The sequence below is a fragment of the Triplophysa dalaica genome, chromosome 11 (genome assembly GCF_015846415.1).
Source record: "Triplophysa dalaica isolate WHDGS20190420 chromosome 11, ASM1584641v1, whole genome shotgun sequence".
Lineage (NCBI taxonomy): Eukaryota > Metazoa > Chordata > Actinopteri > Cypriniformes > Nemacheilidae > Triplophysa > Triplophysa dalaica.
Window position 1 is genome coordinate 4,239,278 of NC_079552.1, and position 25,824 is coordinate 4,265,101.

Genomic DNA, 25,824 nt, shown 5'->3' on the forward strand with positions numbered 1-25,824 from the left:
CAGGACATTGCTGCTCTGAAAGTGTTTTACTGAAATGCACAGCCAACATTTGAGCAATGAAACGCAAAGAAAGACAGGACATCTGGGACTTTAATTGAAGTTTAATGATTTGAAAAGTCTTGCCTTCAGTGCACCAAATGGTTCAGAGGATGGTTCAATGATGATATCCCTCTATGAAAAATGAAAAAGAAGGCACGATATCTTTACACCGTTTAAACTATTCATATTATACAATCATTTTTTTCTTCGTTTTTTTTCTCATTAGAAACAATTTTCCACCATCTTTCAGTTTTTTTCTATTCTACAAAAATCCATGCAAATTGTGTTATGGTCCCTGTGTACTGTTGTTGCTGTTTCTGTGTAATGGATGCTCCTTTCACCAAAACAAATTCCTTGTATGTGAAACAAACTTGGCAATAAAGCTCTTTCTGGGTTTGATTGTAAAGCGACCTTGAGCTTGTAGAAATGTGTTATATTGAAAATAAGAATGTTTGTTGTGAAATATGAGTTTGTGTTTTAGTCTACTTAAACTTTAAAATCTCGTTTTACTTACAAATTAGAGGAAATGCTGGCGTTACATTACGTCATATTGCCCAACAAAGCGCATGTAATGAATGAGTGACGTCAGCGTGAAAGGTAAACTGGAGAAGGCACGCGGACGCAACGCCGACGCGATTTAATAAACATGTTCAGAGAGTTAAACAAAGATGTGTTTATTACAAGTCGTGTTAATTTTGTAAGATGCATACACACGAACGTGCAATAACTAGCATTAATCATTTCATTTCTTGATGTTAACTTTAGTGACGTCGTGCGAGCTGTGGATAATATGACTAAGGGCATCAAAATGGTTCTGAAATCGATACGACAGCAGTAAAGAGCTCTTTTCCTATTGAAAAAGTTTGAGGAAATACTTAAAAGTGCACCTTTGTGCCAACAAATCTAGTTTCGTCTGCGTATATTTCATTATTCTATTATAACCTACAAAATGATACAATGTAACGCAAACGAGACCTTCGCTTCTGAATTATTAAGTAGGAAGCCTCAGGTAAGCGCTACGTCACACGCCAGCTCCTCCCTCTAATGCAGTCATTGGCTTTCGTACTTTAATATTCCATGCCGCGGCTTCCGATTGGATAGATTCACATACAACAGATTTCATAAAGCAAATTCTTGGGAAGTTGTGTAAAATCAGTAAGAGACATACTCGAGGTCCACAGGGAATCTCTTTAATCGGTGGAAATCATTTGTGACCGCCTCTGGATTCTCTTTCATGTAAGTAGCAGCGCTTTAAAAACTACTGCAGCGTGATTTAAGTTAAAACAGATGCTTTGATCTTTCCCTGCGCATCTCTATTGAGTGTTCTCAGTCTCTTCTGCATCCATCAGATGAGATGTTAAGCGGCAATGTGATGCGATATTAATAAAGCATCGAGACGTCAGTGAGTCAGACTGTCGATGTGCTTTTTTTACTTCCTTTTATTTCTTTTAGGGTTTTGCTTGTTTTGCTGTCATTCGAGTTTACGAACGTATGATTTAATAACACTTTATCCATTTTAGTTTTAGTAAATGTCATTTTTTTCGCAAAAGTATGCGCATTTTATTAAACACCATTAACATTGTTGGTTTATTTTCTAATAAATGCATTTGCCTGTATACAAATAAGCATTTTATGTGACTTTATATTAATTCTTCAATTAAGAACCATCCATCCATCCCATCAGTTTAATTTTTGCTTTTTATTTATTAATTTTTCATCAATACGAATGTGAAGTTTTCTTTTAAGTTCACTTCAAACCATCTTCTCGCTGTGAGATTTGAGCGATGCTTGAGTAACTGTCTGTGCTGCTGTTTGTCGCAGTCCGATCACAGTCCAAATGAAGCTGATCTCGAGATGAATAAATAGCCTCTAGTTTATTAGGAGAAATTCATAAAGAAAATGAACAAGTGTACAAATACAGTTTAGTTCACAGTTTGCCATTCTGCATCATTTTAAAACGACCATTAGACAAATACGAATCTTCAAATAATATCATTTAAAACACCTTTATGAACTTTGAGTTTATAAAAATACAGGAAAAACTGTTCACGTGTGAGATCATAACGCATATCATCAAACATCTGTTGTAACTGCAGTAACTGTGTTGTACGCTGACTGCGGAGAGCTGGAGCTGATCGCATCATTTCTAGGCAAACTACCTCTTCAAGATGCAGGGCTGCTGCAAGGACATATTCACCTCTTGGGTTCCTCTGCCCGCCCGTATCTGGATTTATGACCCCGTAGTCGTGAAGAATTTTTATTCTGGAACACCTCCAGCTCTGGCCTCATCAGAAAGGCTTTTACATCATCGCATTATGGTGACAGATCGGATAATGTACAGTTTTTTGAGACTGCGGGTGTTCCACTGGCCTTATCTGACCATTGAGTTTAAAACGCAAAATAAATTACAGTAAAATGACATGTTTACTCTGCTTTTACTGTTTATAGGCTTCCTCCGCTAGGAGGTATGCATATGAAAGGCTATGATGCTGTGAAAAACAAAGTTGAAACCATCGATAAAGCCTTGAGTCGGTGTGACTTTGTGCATTTTGTCATCAAGACTCAAACGTTATCACCTTTTGTCTAGTAAAACGACTAGTGCAATCTCGCTGAAGTTCTTTGATAAAAGGTGTAGCACTTTCATCTCAAACAGAAAAGAATATATTAAGACTATCTGCATGTAAATTAATTGATGTCTTTGATGTAAGAGCTCTGTCGGTTTATTAGTAATGACAAGTAGAGACACACACACAAATCTTCCCTTTTACAGTCTCTCCCTTTCTTCATGCAACATCTCTGTATCATTCAGCATATCTGTGACCTTGCCTTAACTTCACCTACAGTAAAAACGCACAAAGCCTACACTGCCAGAAAAAAGCGCACACTTTGTACCTTTAGCTTGTCACTTGATTGATGTTAAAGGGTCAATGGACTGAAGATACTGCCCTGACTACAAAATTAATGACCATATTTTACTTGAAGTATGGGTGTTACGTCACATACAGATGAATTGTTTTGTTTCGTTTCTTTGCCGTCTTAATAGTCCGATTTCACATGTTTTGCTTTTCGAGATGTGATGTCACAGAAACGTCATAAACCAGTCAGATAGATATATAGACAGATGGATAGATAGGTTACTGCACTTCTGCGTTCTCTCATTGTCTTCTTGTCACGTATGGATTTTGCCATTTTAAATGTCTGTCTCGTGCAGTAAACTAGCTTCGGCTCTCAGATCTTAATTTGGTCCATTCTGACCTGTCAAGTGTCTGCGCTCTCTGTATTTATGTCTGTGTCCTGTGAGCGTAATGCTGGCGAGGTAATTGCCTCTTAACGTTGTTGAAAGTCATTCCGCCTTCAAAACTCACTGAAAGTGGATATCTCGTCCGTGCGGTTCAATTCTGTGTGTTTTACTGTTCCTCTTACTTGAGTGAGTCACAACCTCCGTGAAAGAGATTTTCACAGATCAAGGGGTAAGTGTGAGGGGTCTGGTCATAGTTGGGCACTCTGTTTAAACTCTCTCTTCGTGTGGGGACGGCATATACAACAAAGTGATATTTGCTGAAATTGTTTTTCAGATTCATTTAAAATTTTCACGTTTGTCATACGGCATCATGTTAAACATTCAGTAAATAAAAGGGATATTTCATATGTACAGTATGTGAAGGCGGAATGACTTTCCTACTATGGTAGTCAATGTGGTCCAAGAACTGCTTGATTACAAGCATTCTTCCAAATATCTTTCTCTGTGTTCATCAGAACAAAACACATTTATACAGACAACTCGAGGGCGAGTAAATGATGAAAGAATTTGAATTTTTGGGAGAACTTTCCCTTTAAGACAACTTAAAGGAACAGTTCACACAAAATTACATCTCTACTCCTTCTAAACCTGTGCTGTTATTCTCACCCGGTATTACCATTCCTAACAACAGTTATGGCATGATGTAAGAAATCTTTTTGTTACTTCATAAATCTTGTCAGTATCTTTAGTTGCACAGGCATGAAGTTTGTGGATTTGATTGCTATAAAACACACACTGATAAATATATACAATAAAAGAACCAAATTTGTAAATATAGATTTATAGAAATGTAGCTTTCTTTTTAAATCAACAATTTATTTAATTTTTCGAAATGAACAGTTTTTTCTTTTCTTCACTGTGGCTAGAATATTAAAATAAGCGTATCTTTAGATGTTTAACTAATAAATTTCCATTTATTTAAAAAGACATCCCTTGATCCACAGATGGCAGAATGTCAACATGGATATTACTGCTCGCTGTGGGTGCGTCGGCCCGTTTTGGACTGTCCAGGGGTCAGCGCTCAGAACCCATGTTCGCCTCCGTAACTCAGAGTATTTTCCCACCCGACTATGAGCACAACCCTACGCAGCTGAACTATGGCGTGGCTGTGACTGATGTGGATGGAGACGGTGATCTGGAGATGTTTGTATCGGGGTGAGTGTTATGTTCACCTGTCATGTTGGATTTCAAATCATGTCGTTTACTTTTAGGAGAATAAAGTAAAAAAAATATATTTTGTAAATGGATTTAAACATGATTTGTAGCTGGCTCTTACATGCTGCTTTTGTGTTGTTTGACAAAGTAAATATTTGTTATATTGACAAAGAAAAAAAATTGTTGCCAAGAAAATACCATTACCTCAGTTTGCGACTTGAAAAGGATGACTTCAATGAAAAAGACAGATTCGTCAAAGCAACCAGTTTGCTTCATTTGTAAACCATTTGATAAATTATATGGTTTTGTGGATTGAGTGAAAGCTGATGAAAAAGTATGTATTTAGACATTTTAGTGTTTTTGTGTTATGAATTAAGACTTTTTGTCAGTTAGGTTGTAGCATCTGACAGCTTTGTATCTCCAGGGATCTTAACAGTCTGTTTTTCCAACTGTTAAATGACAGCTAAGGTTGAACTGTGGAATTGTGGGTCAGAAAAATGCTCAAACAAGGATGTGTTAAAACAGGGTTATTAAGGCAATGTGGTTGTTAAAACTACGTTTATTTTCTCTATCGAATACAGTCCAGGAGAACCAATTGAGATATGAAGATACTTTAACCTAGATACTGATGTTTGGGTTTTGCACTGATTTTTTCATGCTTGTGCCAACTGTTATGCATGCTCTACTTTTTTCTCTTCAGCTACAATGGTCCAAACCTGGTGCTGAAATACGACAAGGTTAAGAAGAGGCTTGTTAACATTGCAGTTGACAACCGCAGTTCTCCATACTACGCGCTCCGAGATCGACAGGGCAACGCTATCGGGGTGACAGCATGTGACATAGATGGTGATGGAAGGGAGGAAATCTACGTCCTCAACACTAATAATGCCTTCTCGGGTATGAAACCGTTCCCTGGGAGAGGTTCTTAATTAAATAAAGTAAATGGACATTAGTTCTGTTTCATTTACTTTCTTTCTTTTATGTGATCTCTCTGTTTTCATGCAGGGAGAGCCACATACACTGATAAGCTATTCAAGTTTCGAAACAGCCGTTTTGAGGATCTCCTGAACGATGAGATAAATGAACACAGAGATGTTGCTAACCGTGTGTCTGGGCGATCAGTGGCGTGTGTGGACAGAAAGGTAACGACTCGTGTCTACTTTAAGCTGAAATATGTCACTTTGCCTCACTAGCGCCATCTCAGTTTGAGAGATAAAATTGCGTGATGCATTATCTGCTTATGTTTTGGTGAGCTGAAGTCAAATGATGTCTAGTCTCAGCCTCAGACGTCACGCCCACGGACCATTGGCTTAACGTCTGATGCATAAGTCACACTTTTCTGGAAACACTTAAGCACGTTCGAAGTCATCATGTGATTGCTTGAAATTTTTCAGGAGATCTGGGAGACGTGTGTGTCAGACGTGCGGAAACAACACAAGCCATCTGAACTAAGACATAAGCTGTCGTGTTAACAGCGGTTGCTATAAGAATTCATCACAGTCGACTAAATGCTTATTTCTTAAAAGTATGCGAGGTTCACGCCATAAACGTATAATCATATTATTGCTGTTAACTTTTGACACGTTCGTGAATGTACACCGGTCTGACACTGCAGGGACATTTCCATGCCTCTTAACATGACGTGGCACAAAATGAAACGTGGTTGGTTACCTGGCAGTCATATGGCCTCTTGGATGGGCGAGACTAAATGATATCAAACTGATGTTTCTTATCGTCTTACTGTTGTGAATCGGGGTGAAGTACATGGTTTTAAAGACTGATTTTTGCATGTACTTGCTCAATAACTGATTGCAAACAATGGAGGTCAATGGGGCCAAATGACGTTTGATTACCAAAGTTCTTCAAAATGTCCTCTTTTGTGTCCTGTAGAAGAAAGAAAATAAATGATTGAAGAACTGCCAGTTTAACTGTGAAAAACTGTGTAGTGCAATTTCATTCATCTTTTTTTTTTTTTGTTCTGTCCCTTATTTTTTATTTAATTTGTGCAACACTAATAGAAACAGGAGAATCAGTTTTCCCTAAAAGCCACAAAACTACCATTTTATTTGATTTATTCTAAACCTAACCTGGTGGTATTTGGAATTGTTTCTAAGTTTTATAAATGTGCCTGTTTCAGAAAATCTGAATAGTTATTTGGAGCCAAATGTTGTTAATCAGTCATCGACTGAACCAGAGAACAACAGCAATTCTAACAGCCGATGAAAAGTAAGTTCATGTGGGTGTTCTGGGACTTTTTACATCTTGTTACCGTCTGATGGTTTTTCTCTTTTGGCCTTCGAATCCTCTGTGGCCATCGGTTACTGTTGTCAGCACTGTGGAGTCCTGCCCCGTTCAGTCAGCCAATATGATTGTTCATTTCCAGCGTTCTGCATTATTTGTCTCTGACAGCGAATCGCGCGTTGCGATAATTAGAAAACGCAAGGCCTCATTTGTTTTTCGTAAGGAGACGTATTAGAAGGAAAGCACAAAGCTTTAATTTGTCTCTCCGCACGTAGGTTATCAGAGCTCTCATCGTCCGACTGCGCTTCACCGCTACTTAATCCCGGACGGCATGATGGATGGCCAGACATGTCAATGATTTGTATTTAGTCCAAATCACAATAAGCTGAACAGCATATTTCTGCAATTACTTCTGGACTGCACGCTGTTGTGTGGAGCAGTCAACAGTGAAGGATGCTCGGTAGTCCTGGGGAAGAGCCGGCGAGGGATTGAAATGGATTTTTTCATCTGCAGTCATTTGACCGGGCTGATGGTAGCGGGATGGTGCTCCCTAAAAGTACTTCATAAATGATTTTATGATTTAAATGATTTAGGATCGGGCTGATAATAGGTTTGAAAAGAAACAAAACAAAATGTGTTTGGTCTCATTGAAATTAAAGTCGGAACAAAAAATTGCCCTATTATTGAATGTTACACACAAGTCGATTTGAAGTTACAGTAGCTGCAGGAATTTATTCCAGGTGCAGATTGTTGAGTTTGCGCTGTAATCGTGCAATCGTTTATATTTTTATAAGCTAGTCGTACAAGGTCACATATGTGTCAAACATTAAATTGCAGTAATGCTGCAAAGCATACGGTTCTCAACAGATGTCCAATGTCAATCAGCCTCAAGTCTTGACTAAAATGTACTTTTAGCTATGTTTTTTTAATCATTTTTCTGTTTATCCCTTTCGACTTTAAAGACATTTATATACAAATGCATTGTATAGTTTGTTTCTCCTTGAGAGTGAAGCGCCATCATTTGTCACTTGAAATGGACAAGAAGACACATTATGGGCTCGTTTCTTAAAGAAGACAGATTGATCCTCACATCCAGCTATCTGCAGGAGCTGGTCATTATCTAAGCTTTATTGCCACTTCAGTTTTTCCTTCCAATGGTATTAAAGTACATTAGGACAAAGTTTTAACTTTTGCTTTGTTAGCTTTTAGCTTTTTAGTATGTAAACAGTTTAATGGTACTGAAATCGAGGGTCCCCATAAATATTGAGCCAGCTGAGTGGTGTGAAACATGCATTTCAGGGATGCTCAATTGAGTTTTTACAGCTCTGAGATGGGACCTGAATGGTTTGTAGTTTAAAGCACACAAGGGTGGATACACTGTGTCCTTGAACATGGAGACCTGAGGTTACTCCAGTACGTCCATGTCGTATGTGTACTGGATTATTTTTTACTGGATAGTGCACATGACTACAGAGCTACTCATTGACAGCAGTTTTAAGTTTTGCTTTTATAAAAAATTGCTCTTATTTATTATTGTGCACAGTACACGGTTTTCTAAAGGGTTTTATGCTATTTTCCATTTTCCAAGAATGATTTTTTAAGGAAGTGACGTTATAGTCATTATAGTAATAGTCGAACCCACAACTTATTGCGATTGGGAAGAGTTTATTGACACTACACTAAATTATAAAAAATGAAATGCAAGACTCAGCTGTTTAATCAAAATGATGCATTTTTGAAGGAACCTACCCTCATCTACGGAGTGATAAAAAACAAACAAATGAAGATAGAAGAATACGGTTTCTTTTGTTTAAAAGCATAGACTCTGTTGTTTAACTGGAAATATTGTTTGTCCATATATTCCTTACAGAATATTTACTGTGAGCCATTAAAGTTTGGTGAAAATGTTAAAAAAATCACTGGTGTAGGCTGGCAACTCTTTTTTTAAAGGCTGGCGGCGAAAGACTTAACATTACACATTAACATTCTCAAAATATCTTCTTTTGTGTTCCGTGTAAGAAAGAAAGTCATAACAATGCACATTTCACAAGTAGGTAAATTAAGATGCAGCAAGAGTCTTTTTGACCACCAAAGTAAAACAATTTTACATCAGTTACATTCCACTTGACTAAACGATTGAAATGATGTTACCCAAAACCTCTGTAAATCACCTTCTTTGTTGATAAACAGAGCATGAAAACCATTAAAATCCTGACATTAAAACCCAAACTGCTCCTAGAGTCTGTGGCGGCTAACCGCATTATTCTTTAATCTGTGTTTTCTGACCTGAAGTGGCGGTTGTGTAGAAACCAGCGAGCGTTTGACATTTTCATTGTTGTGCCTCATTAGGATTCTGGTCATGAGCTGCTGATATTTATATACTTATGTATATATTTTTTCTTTCGCCACTTCCATGCGGTTGGATGGTGGGTGTCTTTATTGAAACTGTGTGCGTAAGTTCATTTGCTTGGCTACCTCACTGACTTCATATCCACAGGGAATCTTTCTGATAATGGGGTGTGAAATTAATATCCAAGGGGAGGCGGCTGAAATATGCGTGTGTGAGTTTATGCGTGCGTGTGTGATACGTGTGGTCGTGTGTACAGTATATTGCGTCTGTGTGTGCTCTGTGCTTACATTATGTGGAATACTGTTTGGCAAACTTTTAGAAGATCTCGGTCATGACAGCCATGATATGTAAGGGATAATATACAGGCAGCCGATTGTTATCGCAGAAATAAACCCCGGCAGTGTGATCTTGTTTCACACTGAAGGGGCTTATTTCGTGATAACAGACGGTTGCTTGTACATTTTCCCGCTTATTACACGGTTACTTTAAATTTTTATTAGCAAATTTTTACTGAATGCAGACCTATATCGAGGAAAAGCTGTTTACTTTCGGTTTTAAAGTAACGACGTTCAAACTCGCGAACAGGCAAATTGCTCATCATTTGTAAATATAATATCATATTAATAAAAGACATATTTATAATTCATTTTTGTGTAATATTAAACTGCCCCTCTCAAAATTATTTAAAGTATTCGGGTTACATGGTGTTATTAGTTTTGAGTGGTTGTTATTTGAAAATATCAACCCTTGGAATGTCGCGACTGGCCAATCAGAATCAAGCATTCAAATGAGCCGTGTAATAATAAGACGTGTTATAGCAAATATGACCTTAAAGTCTATGTCTCTATTTCTTCTCTTAGGGAACGGGACGTTACTCTATCTACATCGCCAATTACGCCAGTGGGACCGTCGGCCCGCATGCTCTGATCGAAATGGATGAAAGTTCCAGCGACCCGTCCAGAGGAATCATTGCGCTGTCAAACGTGGCCGAACAAGCCGGTGTGAACAAGTTCACAGGTTTGTGAGCATGGTTGTGTACGTGTGAGGGCTGTTTTATGCTTAAAAAGAGAATGTGCTTCAAACTGTCTTGTATCACCCTGAAGTGGTTTATTTTACAGTAATGCTATCGTAAAACACTCGTATGCTGCAGATACAGTACGTGTGATACGGGTCGAAGCATACGCCGATGCGGTGAATATATTACCCCAGACTTTAACAGCAGTGAGCTGTAGGGTCATAGGTTTTTTGCCTTGGGCTGATTTACAGCAAACCTCAGTGCTCATATCAGCTTTGAATCACTGAGTTATAGACAGTGTTTATCAGCTAAAGCAGCCGGTAATAGAGAGTTCAGAGGCCTGGAAGGCAGCCCTGAATAAAGAGACGGAGGTTTTGGCGCACTCAGCTGTTTACGGCACTGAAAGTCATGTGAAAGCGCAAGGACAAGTGAGTCGTATTTCAGCTCTGACTAACTCAATGAAGCAGCCGTACCATTAATAACTATGGGGGGAGCAGGCCTGTGGACCTCCATTCAGAGGGAAAAGCAGTTTTGTGGATGGCTGTGAGGGGAATGAGGCAGAAGATACCTAGCATATAGGATGGTGATTTCCAACGGTCAGGCGTTAGGGTTTCTGTGTTAACTTTTGTATATGAAGATACTTCAAGGGTTTCTCTGCATTACTGTATTTGTTGATATATTGCTTATACTTAGGATTTAAACAAGGCAAGCCTTACCTTTACTAAAATTAACCATAAAGGAATTGTTCACACAAATAATTCTGACAATGTGCTCACCTTATGGAAATGATTTATTTTCTAGTTGTCATATTATATTTCACCACAAGACAGACAAAAACCACTGAGACTTTATGTTATGCATACTTGAATTTAGCACTAAAATGCATTTGTTTTGGTTTTTCCTTTAGAAGACGTTTACGTTAACCCATCTGGATTACTTCATTTATTGATTAAGGTGCTTTTATGATCATTAACATGATGAGTCACATATAAGATCAAATGACAGCATTTTACTATAAATTATTTATTTTGTGTTCAGCTAAAGGAAGGATGCCATCTAGCCTACATATGGAGAGACATAAGGGTTTTATGAATTGGGAGAGGCTTCATTTTTTGGGTGAACAAATCCTTAATTTTCTTTTTAAAATGTGAAAATGTTGTTTGTTATTAGAGTTGGTAAAAAATGGAAAAGCATAAAAATACAGCTCTGGCAAATATCAAGAGACCACTGGGAATAATATTCATTTTTCTGAATTTATTATTTATAGCTGAATTTCTTTTTTCATTCCGTAAACTACTCACAACATTTCTATTCAAAATAAAAACTGAAAATGCAATATTTTCATATTCTTTTTTACATACATTTGAGAAGCATTCAAAATATACAGCCGCAGAAAAAATTAAGAAACCATTTTAGAGACAGTTTTTCTGATTTTAGAGGTGACTATTTATATATATATATTTATTTATATATTATAGTTCAGGTAGAGTGATAATTTAACACATTTCAAATAAAAATATTGATTTTGCATTTATTTGCAGAAAATGAAAACTAGAGAAACAGTTTAAAATAACAGAAAAGATGCTCTATATTTTTCCAGACCTCAAATACTGCAAAGAACATAAGTTCTTATTCACTTTTAAACTATAGAACAGTAATATTTCTACATGTATTTAAGAAAAGTTCAACAACATTTTTTATATGATAACCTTGATTCTTATCAGTTTTCATCAGTCTTATCATGGTGTCACACTGCTGTTGGGTGATTTATTGTTACTCCTTTCAGGTGCTTTTATTCAAATTTAACAAACACTTATATATATATATATACAGTATATATATAAATGCTGTTTAAACTCAAATGTGAGGTCTCTTAATTTTCTTCAGAGCTCTATGTTGAATATCAGCTGAAATCATGCAATGAAAAACATTAAAATCAGGCTTGTACTGTACTTAGCGTAAGGAATGCCTGATTGTACTTCTGGAATTCATTTAGAGGTCAGAGTTGAACTACAGCAGTGAGAACAGTGATGGCGCATAAGATGTGTTGGAGGAAAGCTGGTTAAATGCATACGTCCACACTCCCAGTAATGTGTTTCCGAGGAGCCAGAGTCTGTGTCAGCACAATCAACGAGAGCCTGTGTCGAGGAAATGAGCTGGAAAGCCGCTAACGATTTCTGCTGTGGCTTCGGTGATGATGGCCTTCCCTGTCTTCTGTTTCAGGGGGACGGGGGGTCGTGGTGGGTCCCATCGTCAGTCAGTACCTGCCTGATATATTCTGCGACAACGAGTACGGCCCCAACTTCTTGTTCCGCAACAACGGAGATGGTACGTTTACGGACGTGGCGGTACAGGCAGGTGAGCTGTCGATTCTTTGTTTCTTGATAATATTGTTTTATAGGCCAAATATAGGAAATGAGGGACGTTTTTCTCTCTTTGTTTTTGTTTCCAGGAGTAGACGACCCGATGCAACATGGCCGTGGGGTGGCTTTAGCAGATTTCAACCGGGATGGGAAGATGGATGTCGTCTACGGAAACTGGAATGGGCCGCATCGCCTGTTCATGCAGCTCGGCAACCATCGCAAGCAAAGGTTCAAGGTGCAGTTTGTGAAATCACGATTTTTTGTGATTTCCATTTGCTATAATAACAGTCCTTAGTTTTGATTAGATGTGAGTATACTTAATGGTAGGCTTCACTTTTCATCTTTGCAATGATATATAATCTCACGCTGAGAATGTCTTGCTCCCTTTGTCTTGAGCTACATCATTAAATCATCCTTTACAGAAGATACAGGAGGTAATATAATAACATATGCTTTCTGATGAGAGTGTTCAATTATTTTCTAATCAGAGTTTTATTGTTTGTAGTGACCTGGACCTTGTTTCAGCTGGTAGAGCATTCGAATGATTGTATTTAAAGACATTAAGAGTTAGGAACGTCTCTTTTTTTGTGATCTCTGCTTATACTGTATCTATGCCAGTGGTTTTCAATCCTGAGCCTGGGGACCCACCACTTTGCACATTTTGAATGTCTCCCTTATCTAACAAACCTGACTCAAATCATCATCAAATATATGTATTGTCACCTGTTATCTGCCTATTTGAGCCTACGTATGAAAACGCATGTTGGAACTAGAATGGCTGTAACGCATTAATTCTTTGGAATACAACCTTACGGTTGGTCTCGTATGAAAAAAGAAAAGTAGCTGATTATTGCAACAAAAAAATCAAACACACACGAAAAAGATTTAAAGGTATGTTGTTAGGTTTATTGTAAAAATAAATTATAAAAGTTTATGTTTCTCTTTGATTAAAAAATACATAAAAAAATATGGGTCGCAAAAGGATAAGAAAAAAACTAAGCACACTCTTTATAAAAAAGAATCAATTACTCTCCCTACATAAATTATTTAAAAAAACACCAAAGAAATCTGTATTCTACAGTCTTAGACATTTCCAATGATATATAGTTTGTCATGATTCGATTAGAAATTACATGCAGAATATTGACGCAAACTTAGGTGTCACACATATGGAACGGTTGACGGTTAACAGGCTAGGCAAATAACAAAATAAAATAACTAAAGATGAAAAAAAGAAAAAAATCTGTCATCATTTACTAAACCTGTATGAAGATGCTTTGAAGAATTGGTAAACAAAAAATGGCGGTAATCAATTACTTCTATTGTTTGGACACAAAACCAATGCAAGTCAATGGGTACCTCTACTTGCTCTTCAAAATATATTTTGTGTTTTGCAATAAATTGATGAACACAAACTTTTGTCTGTTTATTTTGGAGTTAGACGTGAAGCTTTTGGACTGTGTCAGGTAATTGTATCGACTTCACCGGGTGTCTGTGTATTTGACTGGAGTGTTATGGATGGAGCAGCAGCGCGTGTGTAAATCGCCTCTGACTTCAGTTTGATCTCTGTTTAAAGAGCAGTGATTGGCTCCTTTAGGACTGAGATAAATGTCAGGAGGAAGCTGTTTTATGGGGGTCAGTTGGTGGGTTAATGTCTCGTGGGAGAGATAACAGATGAATCTCCACAGGTGAAATGCAGGGTGGGGTATTGTGGCATTTGCCATTATTATTGGAGCAGGATTAAGATGCTGCGTTTTTATCTTTTTGTGGAAGGTGCCCAACCATCCATCCATCAGTCTGTCTGTTTACGCACGCTAGTTATAATACGTTTCCTGCGTCTTTCTGTTCATCCGTCGCTGTCTGTGAGATGATCGGATTGACACTGTCACTCCTCTCCTGGGTCCTGTCCAGGGATGGCCATCACCTCTCCTTCAACCAGACAGCTGAAGGTCACTTCATGGGCTTTCTCTTGCTGGCTTTATGAGCCCTATAATTAAAATTGGGCTTAATACTTGAGAAATTTCAGGCATGCTCAATAACTCTTCCATGACTCAATGCTGCTCTACTGAAGTGTGGAGATGGTGGTTACTTTTCTCAGCTTCTAGTTGTAGGTGTTAATTTACCTCCAGGTCAGGTATCTCTATCTCAAAGACATCATTTTCATTACATTCATGCATTTTATTTAAAATGACTCACAGTGCATTCAAGGCTATATATTGTATGTCAACAATTGTCTCCTTTTGAACGAATAGTTCACCCAACAATGAATATTCACCATAAGGTTGTTCAAAATCTGTATTCCCTTCTGTGACACACAAAAGAAGATCAATTGGAATGTGTCATTTGTTTTGTGTCCATACAATGGATGGAAGTCAATTTTTTTTAGGTACCAGATTCTTCAAAATGTCCTTTTGTGTTCTGCTTAAGAACAAAAGTCAAACAGGTTTAAAATGATATGCGGTGAGTAAATGAAAGAAAAACTCTTTCCCTTTAAGTTCATATTTCACCCCAAAATCTAAATTCTCCTGCCCTTACTCACCCTCTTGTCATTTCAGACCTGTATGACTTTCTTGCTTCTGCAGAACACAAAAGAAGATAATCTGAAGAATGTTGGTAACTGGCACCCATTCACTTGCGTTGCTTTTGTGTCCATACAATAGAAGTGAATGGGTGACAGTGCTGTTCGGTTACCAACTTTCTTCAAAATATCTTCTTTTATGTTATTCGGAAGAAAGATACTGATATAGATTTGAAGGTGAGCAAATGATGACCAAATTTTCATTTTTGTGTATACTTTAACTTTAAGTCTGTTTTCATTTCTTTTCAAGAATTTTAGGACAAAGATTTTTCTCAATAATTCATTGAGAAAAGGGTGAGAACACTATTAAGTGTTGCTTCTGTACACTTCACTATGTGAAAACAAATTTTGACCAATCTTATTTGTCTCTAGACTGAAGTGTGTACTTCAGGCTCAGCCTTGTAGATACGATTTATGAAGGTCCATGTGCCACCGTGCCCATCTGATATACTGATCCTTGTTTCTTTGTATCAGGACATCGCCTCACAGAAGTTTTCCATGCCATCTCCTGTTCGTACAGTCATCGCAGCCGACTTCGACAATGATAATGAAATGGAGGTCTTTTTCAACAACATTGCTTACAGAGGACCGTCAGCCAACAGACTCTTCAGGTATATTTCAAGATTTAGATTATACTTCACCCAGAAATTTCCGTCATCATTTATTTACCATCATGTTTTTCCAGACGTTCTTTCTTTGACACTACAGGAGATAGTACGTTACAGTTTTTGTAATGTTAGGTATTTATTGGTTAGTTAGTCTTTTTTCACCTACATTTTATGGAAAAGAGCAGATTTTCAGAGTGCTATGTACAAACGAAAGAAAAGTTTGGAAAGAACATGAGGGTGAGTAAGTGATGATGTGTAGAATATATGGACAAATATATTGGGACGCCAATAGAAGGTCTAAAAAACATGTTTATACCAGTAATTCCAATCAAAGCAAATATTAATGCCATATCATACAATACCATTTTAAAGGACGGGTGCCACAGGGTTTCATGCATTCGGACTTCTTTAAAATGTTACATTTGCTGGCTCTCATGCTTGACATGACGTATGACATATTATTTCTGTGCTCGATACACTACCCCAGCGTTCCTTTAGGGTTTGGAAGGTTTTTCTGTGTGAAATTCTGTTCCGTAACAACTTTTTTTGTTCGTCTATTGGACAATTCTCTCTAAAAAGCATGGCCACGGGTCTACCAGAGAGAGTGAGATGAATAGCACGCTCACGCACCAACCACGGTGATTGGGAGAAAGAGCACGTCCGTCAATGTGCTCCTTCGTTCGGGAAGTTCAGCTGTGTTTGGAGCGGTCCTAGTCTCATACTTTCATACTGAAGGTCTGCAACTTTTCGCTGCTATCTTTGCCCAAGGCCCGCCCAAGAGGTCATATGACTGACAGTAAAGCAACTCATCACGTTTCGTTTTGTGCCTTGTCATGTTAAAAGGTGTGGAAATGTCCAGTAACAGACCGGTGTAAATTAACGAACTTGTAAAAAGAAAACAAACAATGATTATAACTTTATGCTATGAACCTTGCATACTTTTAAAATTGAGCGTTTAGTCGATCGTTGAGATGAGCTTTAGTTCCGCTCCCCTGCACCCCTTCAGGGGCTCGCCTGTTTTCGTAAATATTCGTACAGCTGTATCTGACTTTTATAAATCTGATGTGTGTTACATCCGCTTTAAAGAACTTTGTGTTCATCTTCGTTGCAACAGTTTTACAACTTATTCTGTTATGAAAAGACTACGTCCTTATGTACAAGTCATTGATGGGTTGGGAGGATGAGTGTTTGGCTTAAAGTTGTTTAGCTGGGTTTATGTGTGGGCTATATGCAGACCGGTCAAAATGAATCAACTGTTGCTGTAAAATCAGAAGGCACACAATTCTCTAGAATATTTGCTGTAACCATAAGATTTATGGTCACGGAAATAAGTAATCAAACCTGTTCATAAGAAGGGGGCATCCCAATACTTTGGCCATATAATGTATATAATGTAGTTTTGACACTTTTAACAATGATTGTTCCAGAAATAACTACTGAGCTATAAAAACCTGCCACACAACTCATCATGTTTTTTTGAAGACTAGGTTCCATGTACCTTTCCATGTCACCTTGATGATATTGTTTGTTTTCTGCTACGCTTGGTAACTACATTCTGATAAACTGCATCAGATGGGATATTACACTTAAAGTAAAACTATTAGCAAAGTTGTTCGAGTCGGATCGTTTTCTCTTGGATACTTGTTCTTTTATTCTTTTATATAGCTTTATATTATGCTGCAATATTTCCAATATTCCCATCTGCGTGTTTTCCGCTGTTAAAGAAATCTGACACTAAATATCTTGACATAAAGTAAACAGTTAACAGTTTAACAGTAGTCTTATTGCTTTAATAAATTCCTTAAAGATCTGTGAATTTCAAATGTCAAAATAAACTACCTGTAATGTTTATTATGAAGACAATAATATTAATGTTGCAACATTTGCTAGAAAGAAATGTCTTTCAGTACCTTTATTTTAAGATTTGTCTTTGATATTTGAACCAGGATTGCCCGGACGGATTCATCAACATATAAACGAGGGTAAGAAAAATGTGCATATGCGAATATACCTATTGGGAATCCAACAGAATTTGCTGCACACGACCACTTGTACGCAGTTATTTGGGAATGAAACCCGGTTTACGATTATGTAACAGATATTTCTTTAACATTTGCATTGTAAGGCAGGAAATAATTATTGAAATTCTCTTTTCGTTTGGGGATTTGGTGGGAAGCCCAGGCAGCACAAGCCAAATGTCCAATGGCAAGACCCCAAGTCTACCTGATGGGAAATTCCCTTCATATCCCACCCATTGCACACTCATTTCCTAGGAAAGACTCAATGAATGTGGCATTAAACAGAGAATATTTTTGTTTCTAATCCCACAATCAAACAATCAAGACCTTGGTTCTCAGAAAGCAAAGCCCTTTGTATAAAATAACCCTAGAAACCTCTCTGTTAGGATTATTAGTCATCCAAATACAACCAGACAGAATGTTTTCACTGGATTAATATTGTAGTTTCATGTAAATGAATATCTCATTTTGAGACTTGTTGTATAACTTGCTACGTCTGTCTGTGAATGTTCCTTTGTGCTGCGCCAAAATAAGTAATTTATCTTGACCGTGGCAGAATTTCACGAAGAGAACACGGAGATCCACAGATCGAGGAGCTGAACGTCGGGGAGGCCGCAGAACCGGAGGGACGAGGAACCGGTATGAATTGATTTGGGGTGAAAAATATAAGGCTGTAAATCCATTCCAAGAGTCTGCTTGGTAAATTATAGTTGCTTTCTTAAAATCGCGTTATCCAAAGGTCTGATATTTGAAAGATAATGAGTTTGTTCTGACAAAGACATTTAAAATTGAGAGTTTTGTTTATCTATTCCTGGAAAAATCATTGGCCCCTACATCTTACATCTGTCTAAAAGTCCAAGATCATAGTGATTTTTTTTAATTTAATAGACACTCAAATGGCATTGGAAAAACTGGTTGAGCACATCTCTAAACTTTATTCTGTTAGCATCTGTTTCTCCTCTCTCTACCACTAGATGGCATTATAAATCCATTCTTGTGTGTTACCTGTAATAAACTCATTTAATAACACCATCAATAGGTGATGAAGTTCTTGTGTGACCAGGTGTATCTATTACAGGAGCGGTTGTGACTGATTTTGATGGAGACGGACAGCTGGATTTGTTGGTGACACATGGAGAAAGTGCAGCTCAGCCCATCTCTGTGTACAGAGTCACGCAGGTGAGGCCGTGGTTTACAACTTTTTTTAAGTTTTGTCACGTACATAACTGTACACTTATGATATAAAGTATAGTGAAATGGTTTGTATTTCCACAGTATACAATAAAATAAAATCAAAATATATTTTTTCTTTTGAAAAATTAAAAACTGGGTTGAAAAATTTAAAACTGAGTTGTTATAAACTGAAGTATAAAATAAGGAGAAATAAGAGGAATTATAAGTACGCCTATATATGGACAGTATATATCTTAATATAAGAAATACTTATATATTATCAATAATGTTTAATAATGGCTGATTTCTCATCGCAGGGCTCATCTAACAAATGGCTCCGTGTGATTCCACGCACACAGTTCGGGGCTTTTGCTCGTGGTGCCAAAGTGATCGTTTACACCAAAAGAAATGGCCCCCACACACGCATCATAGATGGAGGGTCCGGGTACTTGTGTGAAATGGAGCCGGTGGCTCACTTTGGACTGGGTATGATCTCTTTTTTTTTCTAAGTACTCTTTTATTATCAAAAGAACAGTTCAATAAAAAATAACATTCTGCCTTTTTTTCTCACCTTTGTGATAATCCAGAAATTAATACAAATCTTTTGAAGTTGCATGATTGCTTGGTCTGAACAAACTCCTGAAGCTGTCTGATTCATGCATCATTCAGATCAGTTTCAGGGCTTGTTGTAAGATGAAGGGTGGTAAATAACAAAATTTCCTTTTTTTTGTTGAAATGTTCAGGTCAACTTTTTTTGGGCTGAAAGGTATAGCCGTGAAATTATGCAGACCTGTAAAATATCCATTTCATAAGTGCATCCACTGTGCAGAATCAGTCTCGGAAATGTTCGGGGTCACTGAGCGGCGGGAAAACAAGCTTTCGCTCTGCTGATTCATTACAGAGAAACAATTATGATGTAACTCCCGGTCATGTTCGCCTGTGGGGGGCTCGGGTCTCATAAGGTTATACAGCAGTAACATTATCCTCCGCGTGGAGGCCGTTTCCTGAATATCCTCATAGACTGGAGGTCCAGAGATATGCCTGCAGGTGTGCCGGCCGGTGGCAGTGGACCGGGACCTTCACCTGAAGCTCGGCCGTCTTACAGATGCTTGGCGGCACACGGCTTCATTTGGGAGCTATCGGACAGATTTGAGGCGGGAACGTGCTGCCAGCTGGAAGCTCTGAAGGTTCTGAATGTGCTGTGAAAACAAAGCGATAGCCATCAGTGGTCATCGGATCAGCCGGTGGGATTGTAAATATGTGTGTTTTTTTACTTCTTTTCGAGGATGTTTCTGTTGGAATGTTTGGAATAATAGCAAAATTTTTGCACTTTTAAATTAATTTTTATTTAATATTTGTTGTGTTTTTATATTTATAATGCTGCAACATTTATTTATTATATGCTTTTTTATTATCATGTATTCACCATCATTTTCAAAACCTGTATGTAACTCTTTCTTCTGCGGAACACAAAGAAAATATTTGGAAGAATGTCTCAGTGGTTTTGTGTCCATACAATGGAAGTCAACGGGGCCAATATTTTTAGGTTAATGACATTCTTCCAAATATCTTCTTATGTGATTCGCAGAAGAACGAAAGTCATACAAGTTTGGAATGACATTAGGGTGAGTCACCGACAAAATAATTGTCATATTTGGATGAACTATCCCTTCAATGGGATTTGAATTTCAGGTTTGGGATTTTGAGACGTTGCTAAGATCTCTTTTCAACCTATAGAAACCTTTAGCGGTGACATGTTTGAGAATAATTGAGATTCAATTCACCCACCCCCGTAAACTAAAATCTGCTGGTGCGTACAGATTCTCTGTTAAACCGTCTCTTTCAGTAAGCGCTGGTGAAACGTCATCCTCTTTGTCTAAGGAGGCACCTGAGCCAGCTCGGACAGTGCCAGGAGCCCCGTGGATCTGTTTACCTAGAAATGTCACTTTAATTAAGAACTGGGAAGGTGGTCAAAGCTTCTATCCTGTTTGACTAAAGGCTATAATGGAAGGAAAGACTAGCGGCCCACCCTTCCCTCCTCCTTTCTCTTCCTTTGAAGCTCTGCCTGTCTCCTCCACCACGTTTGTTTCCCTTGGACGGAGATCACGACACCACAAGAAAGTCTCCTTCAACTGCCATGTCGACTACTGTCCTGTTCTTTGTGCTGAAGCCAGTTGCGTCTCTTACAATCTGATTGTTTCAGTAAGCGGACGTTGCCGTAAAGCCTCTTAATGTGCTTTCCACCCACCGCGCCATTTGTTAAAGCCCCTCATTCCTGCACCGAACAAAAGACAGATTTCATCAGTCTGGTATATGAGAACCTCGTTGTTTTAATGCCTCGGTGGAGGTTATGCCAAAAACGTTCTAGTCTGTGAACCCCACACACCGTCAACCATGAGAGACCTCTATCAAATGAGACATGTTCAGGCCTCAATGCTCACAGAACTGCCCACAGCCGAGACCCGGCACATTCTTGAGAATTTGTTTTAGAGTCTGCGTTCCACGTGCCAAACCCGAGCCTGTTCCAACCTGGCTTTTGCCGAGAAACTTCTTGGGAGGGCTTTCTCTCCCGAACGGTATTTTTCTGCGGAGCGCTGTATGTTAAGAAAAGAAATCATTCATTATGTCTCTTAAGCCTCAGGGCAAGTTCTGAAGGCAGACTGTTCGTGAAGTATTGAAAGGTTCGCTGTTCGCTGCCCTGACAGGGAAAGATGTGGCCACCAGTATGGAGGTGTTCTGGCCAGACGGACGATCCGTGGCCAGGCCGCTGGAACCCGGCGACATGAACAAAGTTATGGAGATCTATTACCCTGAACATGAGGAGGAAGTGACCCCGGCTGCTGAGATTGAGGTACACACCCTGTCTGCCTTCCTCGTGTGTTCTTTTTCTTTGAAAGATGTAATTGTTGTTGTCATTTGATACGGTTTCTTTCGTGCAGTGTGGACCAGGATTTGAAGTCAATGAAAATGGCCGTTGCACAGGTACGCTTTTCTGTTAAATACAGACACACAAACAACAAGTTTGGTCACTGTGTATCACATTTAGTTTCCCTGAACCAAGCCTGTGTTTCTCAAATCTAATCCCATGAGCCACGTCTCGTCCCCAGATCGAGACGAGTGCACACAATTTCCGTCCGTCTGTCCCCACGAGCGACCCGTCTGCACAAACACCTACGGTAGCTTCAAGTGCCGTGCAAACAAGAGGTGTAACCAGGGATACGAGCCTAATGATGAGGGTACGGCATGTGTAGGTGAGTTGGGAATAAAGGAGGATGATTAAGGTTGATCAATGCTTTGAGGCAGTTAGAAGTCCCTGAGAAAAGCTCACGTTTTACAGTCTGTTCAACGTCTTTTTGATTTGGTCCACTGTATGTAGTTGGATTTTATCCTCATGCTATGATGCAATATTTAGCAATTACATTTCTGGGGTTATATTGACTCCACTAATGTTTAAATGATAAAGTAGTTGATAAAGTATGACATTTGGCGGCATCTAGGGGTGAAGTTGCGAATTGCAACCAACGGCTCACTCCACTCGACTCCACCCATTTGAACAACTACGGTGGCTGACACAGAACTAAGATATATATTTAACAAACACTATTTTTAGAGCAGTTTTTCCATTTAGGGCTACTGTAGAAACACGGCAAATTCCATGCAAGGGGACCTGCGGTGTATGTAGATAGAAATAGCTCATTCTAAGGTAATAAAAACATAACACTTCATTATGCAAGGTCTTTATACACCTCTGAAGACATAGTTATGTATATTATATTGCATTTTTTTCAATAGATCCTCAAAAAATTACTCACTGAACAAAAAAATTACTTTTTGATTTGAAGCGATTTTATTTGTTCATTTGATGTCCGAGTTCTCTGAACTGAGTTTCTGCGGAAACCACAAGAAGATGTTGATTATCACAGAAGGCATGCAAAATATATATGGAAATAAATGTAAAACAACTATTAATTTCAGATACACGTAGATATAGAAACATTGTCTGAGATTTCATGCATTTTTTATTCAATTGTTTTTTTATACAAATTATCTGATTTATGCTATCCACCTTCACTTCCATTTGTTATTCTTCTATATCCATTATTGTCTGTTTAATTTAAAGGGAAACATATCAGACAACGTTGAACTCAATGTTTTAATGCATTAATATCTACTATAGTGAACAGATCTTTAAAAGCGATTTCTCTTTGGTCAGAAAGTGATGAGACATCCAAACCAGCAGTAGCACTGATAAAGTATTGATGCACCTCTTTGGACTTCATTGTTTCTGTACTTCACCCAGAAAAGACAATTCTATCATCATTTACTCACCTTCGAGTTGTTCCGAGTTGAAGGTGAGTAAATGATGACCGAATTTTCATTTTTTGGTGAAGTATCACTTTAATGCTCCTCAAATTCATCCTGTTCTCTCATCACCTTATAGACTTTGGGTTAAAAATAGTTACTGGTTTCTCTTTTTCTGTCGTTTCTTCTTGCAGCTCAGGTGGCTTATTTTGGAGAAAAAAGATCTTCATCCTCTTCCAAACTCTGGTCTTCCTGTCCTCTTGTACTAACTGTACTCACCGTCTTCATCGCATGCTTGTGGGCATGAAGGGCCGGGAGTCTCTCCGCTCCTGACATCTCTGTCACCCTGATTGTTCTCTGTTTCTCAAAGATCCTATCTGTCTCACACTGAGGGCTTTGGAAGATGGTTGTTAAATGAACTTTCTATGAACATTTCACTTTTCCTGTCATTTCTGCAATATCTCATTTATAATCGTGATCAACAAGAGCCTCTATGCTTAGCTTTTTTGGGAGCCACAAAAGATCTCTGTTGTTAGGAAAAACAGCTACAATGAATGAAATCTCTGATTAAATATAAAGCAGTCCTGGTTTTCATCATATTCATCAACTGTGATTTGAGATGAGATTGTAATGTGTATGATCTTCATAAAAGGCCTTCTCTCAGCGTGTCACATGCGTGTAAACAAGCTGTCACGGGTTCAATTGAGTTCTAGTGCATTCAGACCTGTATCACATCTTGCCAGGAAGCAGCGTGTTAGCAGGTTTTTCAGGAGAGCATATGCCCAGCCATCTGTTTCATGCAAGGTTACATTCCTTTAGCAAGAATAATACGTTCACAAGAGATTCATTCAGCACAGTTTTGACCCTCAATACTCGTGACTGCAAACGGGATCAGTGCATGTTTTTGGCATGGACGATTGTTTACACGCCAAAATTTTAGTCGGAGTTTCTCACACAGCATTTCACTGTCGTATAGCACAATGTTGAACCAGTGAAGGAATCTTTTTATGTTAATACTTGCCGATAACAACCTGGACATCTTTTGCTCCAGCTTAAATATTGAAAGAATACTTAGATTTTCTTGAACCAATTGGATTTCTTTAAATGTGACATTATTTTAAAGACAATCACATTATGCTTATTTCGACATTGCCAAAATAATCATGATATTTGTAGAGTTTAATTGCAAAAACAAATAACTCGTTTTTTAAAACATTTCCAAAAATTATGTTTTTTTATTATGTTTTGTTTTTGTGTTAGTTGGTTTGAGCTATTACGTAAAGCTCCAACCTATGAAATCTAGCAGCATCTAGTGGTGAGGTTGTGAATTGCAACCAACGGCTCACTCCACTGCCCACCCCTCCCTTTTGAAGCACTACGGTGGCTGACACAGGGCTACGATGTTGTTACGTTTTTGATTTATTGCCGAAGGCGATGACGTATTAGCGAAAGTCAGTAGAGCAGTTTGTCTGTTAGGGCTACTGTAGATAGAGATAGTTATTCTAAGTTTATAAAAACATAACGCTTCATTACGAAAGGTCTTTAAACACCTCTGAAGACAAAGTTATGTATCTTATATTGCATTTCTGACAATAGATCCTCCAAAAAAATACAAACTGGACCTTTAATCAAAAAACCCCAACTGCATTTTGATTGCTATTCATTTGAATGCACAATAAAAAATATTATTTAAAATAATTCAGAGTTATAGGTTTTTGCAAATTCACTTTTCATTTATATTTCATTTGCTGTACTGCCTTTAATTATAGCTAATTTAATGAAACAAAAACACCAATTTTCTTCTCATTTGGAGTAAAATATAACGATGACAAATATATAACACAGGATTTACACTACAATATAATTTTTTTCATCATAGTTAAGATGTCCATTCAACATAATAGTATTATATTTTATATGTTTTTAAAGTCTTTTGAAGCAGGTTTGTGCGAAGAGAAGACCAAATTTTAAGGTTATATGTATTTTATACAAATGGTTTTGGTTTCCGAGATACATATTTATTTATATATATATATTTATTTTGTATTATATTTTGTGAGTTTTACATCCCAAACCAGTTTGGTTGATAATGCAGATATAAAATAATAAGAAATATTTGCCAAAGTCTAATGAGCCATACGTGTGGGTCTGTGAATGAAACATTCAACATTACATGCAAGCTCCATACCTACTGTACCTCTTAGCTTTTATCAACCGAATGACCTCATCTGATGAGAGATGCGATAGACAGATGTCATCATCACTGTTGACTTCAAATCTGCGCACTCTTTAAGCAATGAATGCCATCATATCTCAAGAGAGCGCTTTTGAACATTCACATTGCCATCACACGATAGGAATCCAGTCTGGTTTGTGATGATGTTAGATAACCTTTGAGCTGACTCATGATGGGAAGAACAGATTATCTGTGTTTTGTTAAGCTTCATTTTTATTTTCCATGTTGTGGCTCAAGAAAACAAAGACTAAATGCGACGATCGCTTCAGGAGAAATCTCACAAGAGTTGACAGATGTCAACTACAATTATCATTTCAAAAGAACATGTAGTTGTGTTCAAAGCAGCTGTTCTGCAGTGTCTTGGTTGTAAGGAGACCAAAGGCACGTTCAGAATCTCAATAAATGCATGTCATGTAAAAGGATTGTGAAACAATGATCTGTTCTC

The 25,824-nt window shown here is 38.0% G+C and overlaps 1 protein-coding gene across 1 annotated transcript; it reads left to right on the forward strand.

Annotated features, from left to right (window-relative positions):
- Positions 1 to 1,196: 1,196 nt before the first annotated feature.
- On the forward strand, positions 1,197 to 24,924 carry crtac1b (cartilage acidic protein 1b). Its single transcript, XM_056760879.1, has 15 exons — positions 1,197 to 1,275; positions 4,285 to 4,495; positions 5,196 to 5,392; positions 5,501 to 5,637; positions 9,947 to 10,103; positions 12,325 to 12,459; positions 12,554 to 12,699; positions 15,517 to 15,653; positions 18,225 to 18,307; positions 18,747 to 18,847; positions 19,159 to 19,327; positions 21,547 to 21,692; positions 21,781 to 21,823; positions 21,949 to 22,092; positions 23,338 to 24,924. The coding sequence occupies exons 2-15, from the start codon at positions 4,293 to 4,295 to the stop codon at positions 23,448 to 23,450; spliced, it is 1,911 nt and encodes a 636-aa protein (XP_056616857.1). The 5' UTR covers positions 1,197 to 1,275; positions 4,285 to 4,292; the 3' UTR covers positions 23,451 to 24,924.
- Positions 24,925 to 25,824: the final 900 nt, after the last annotated feature.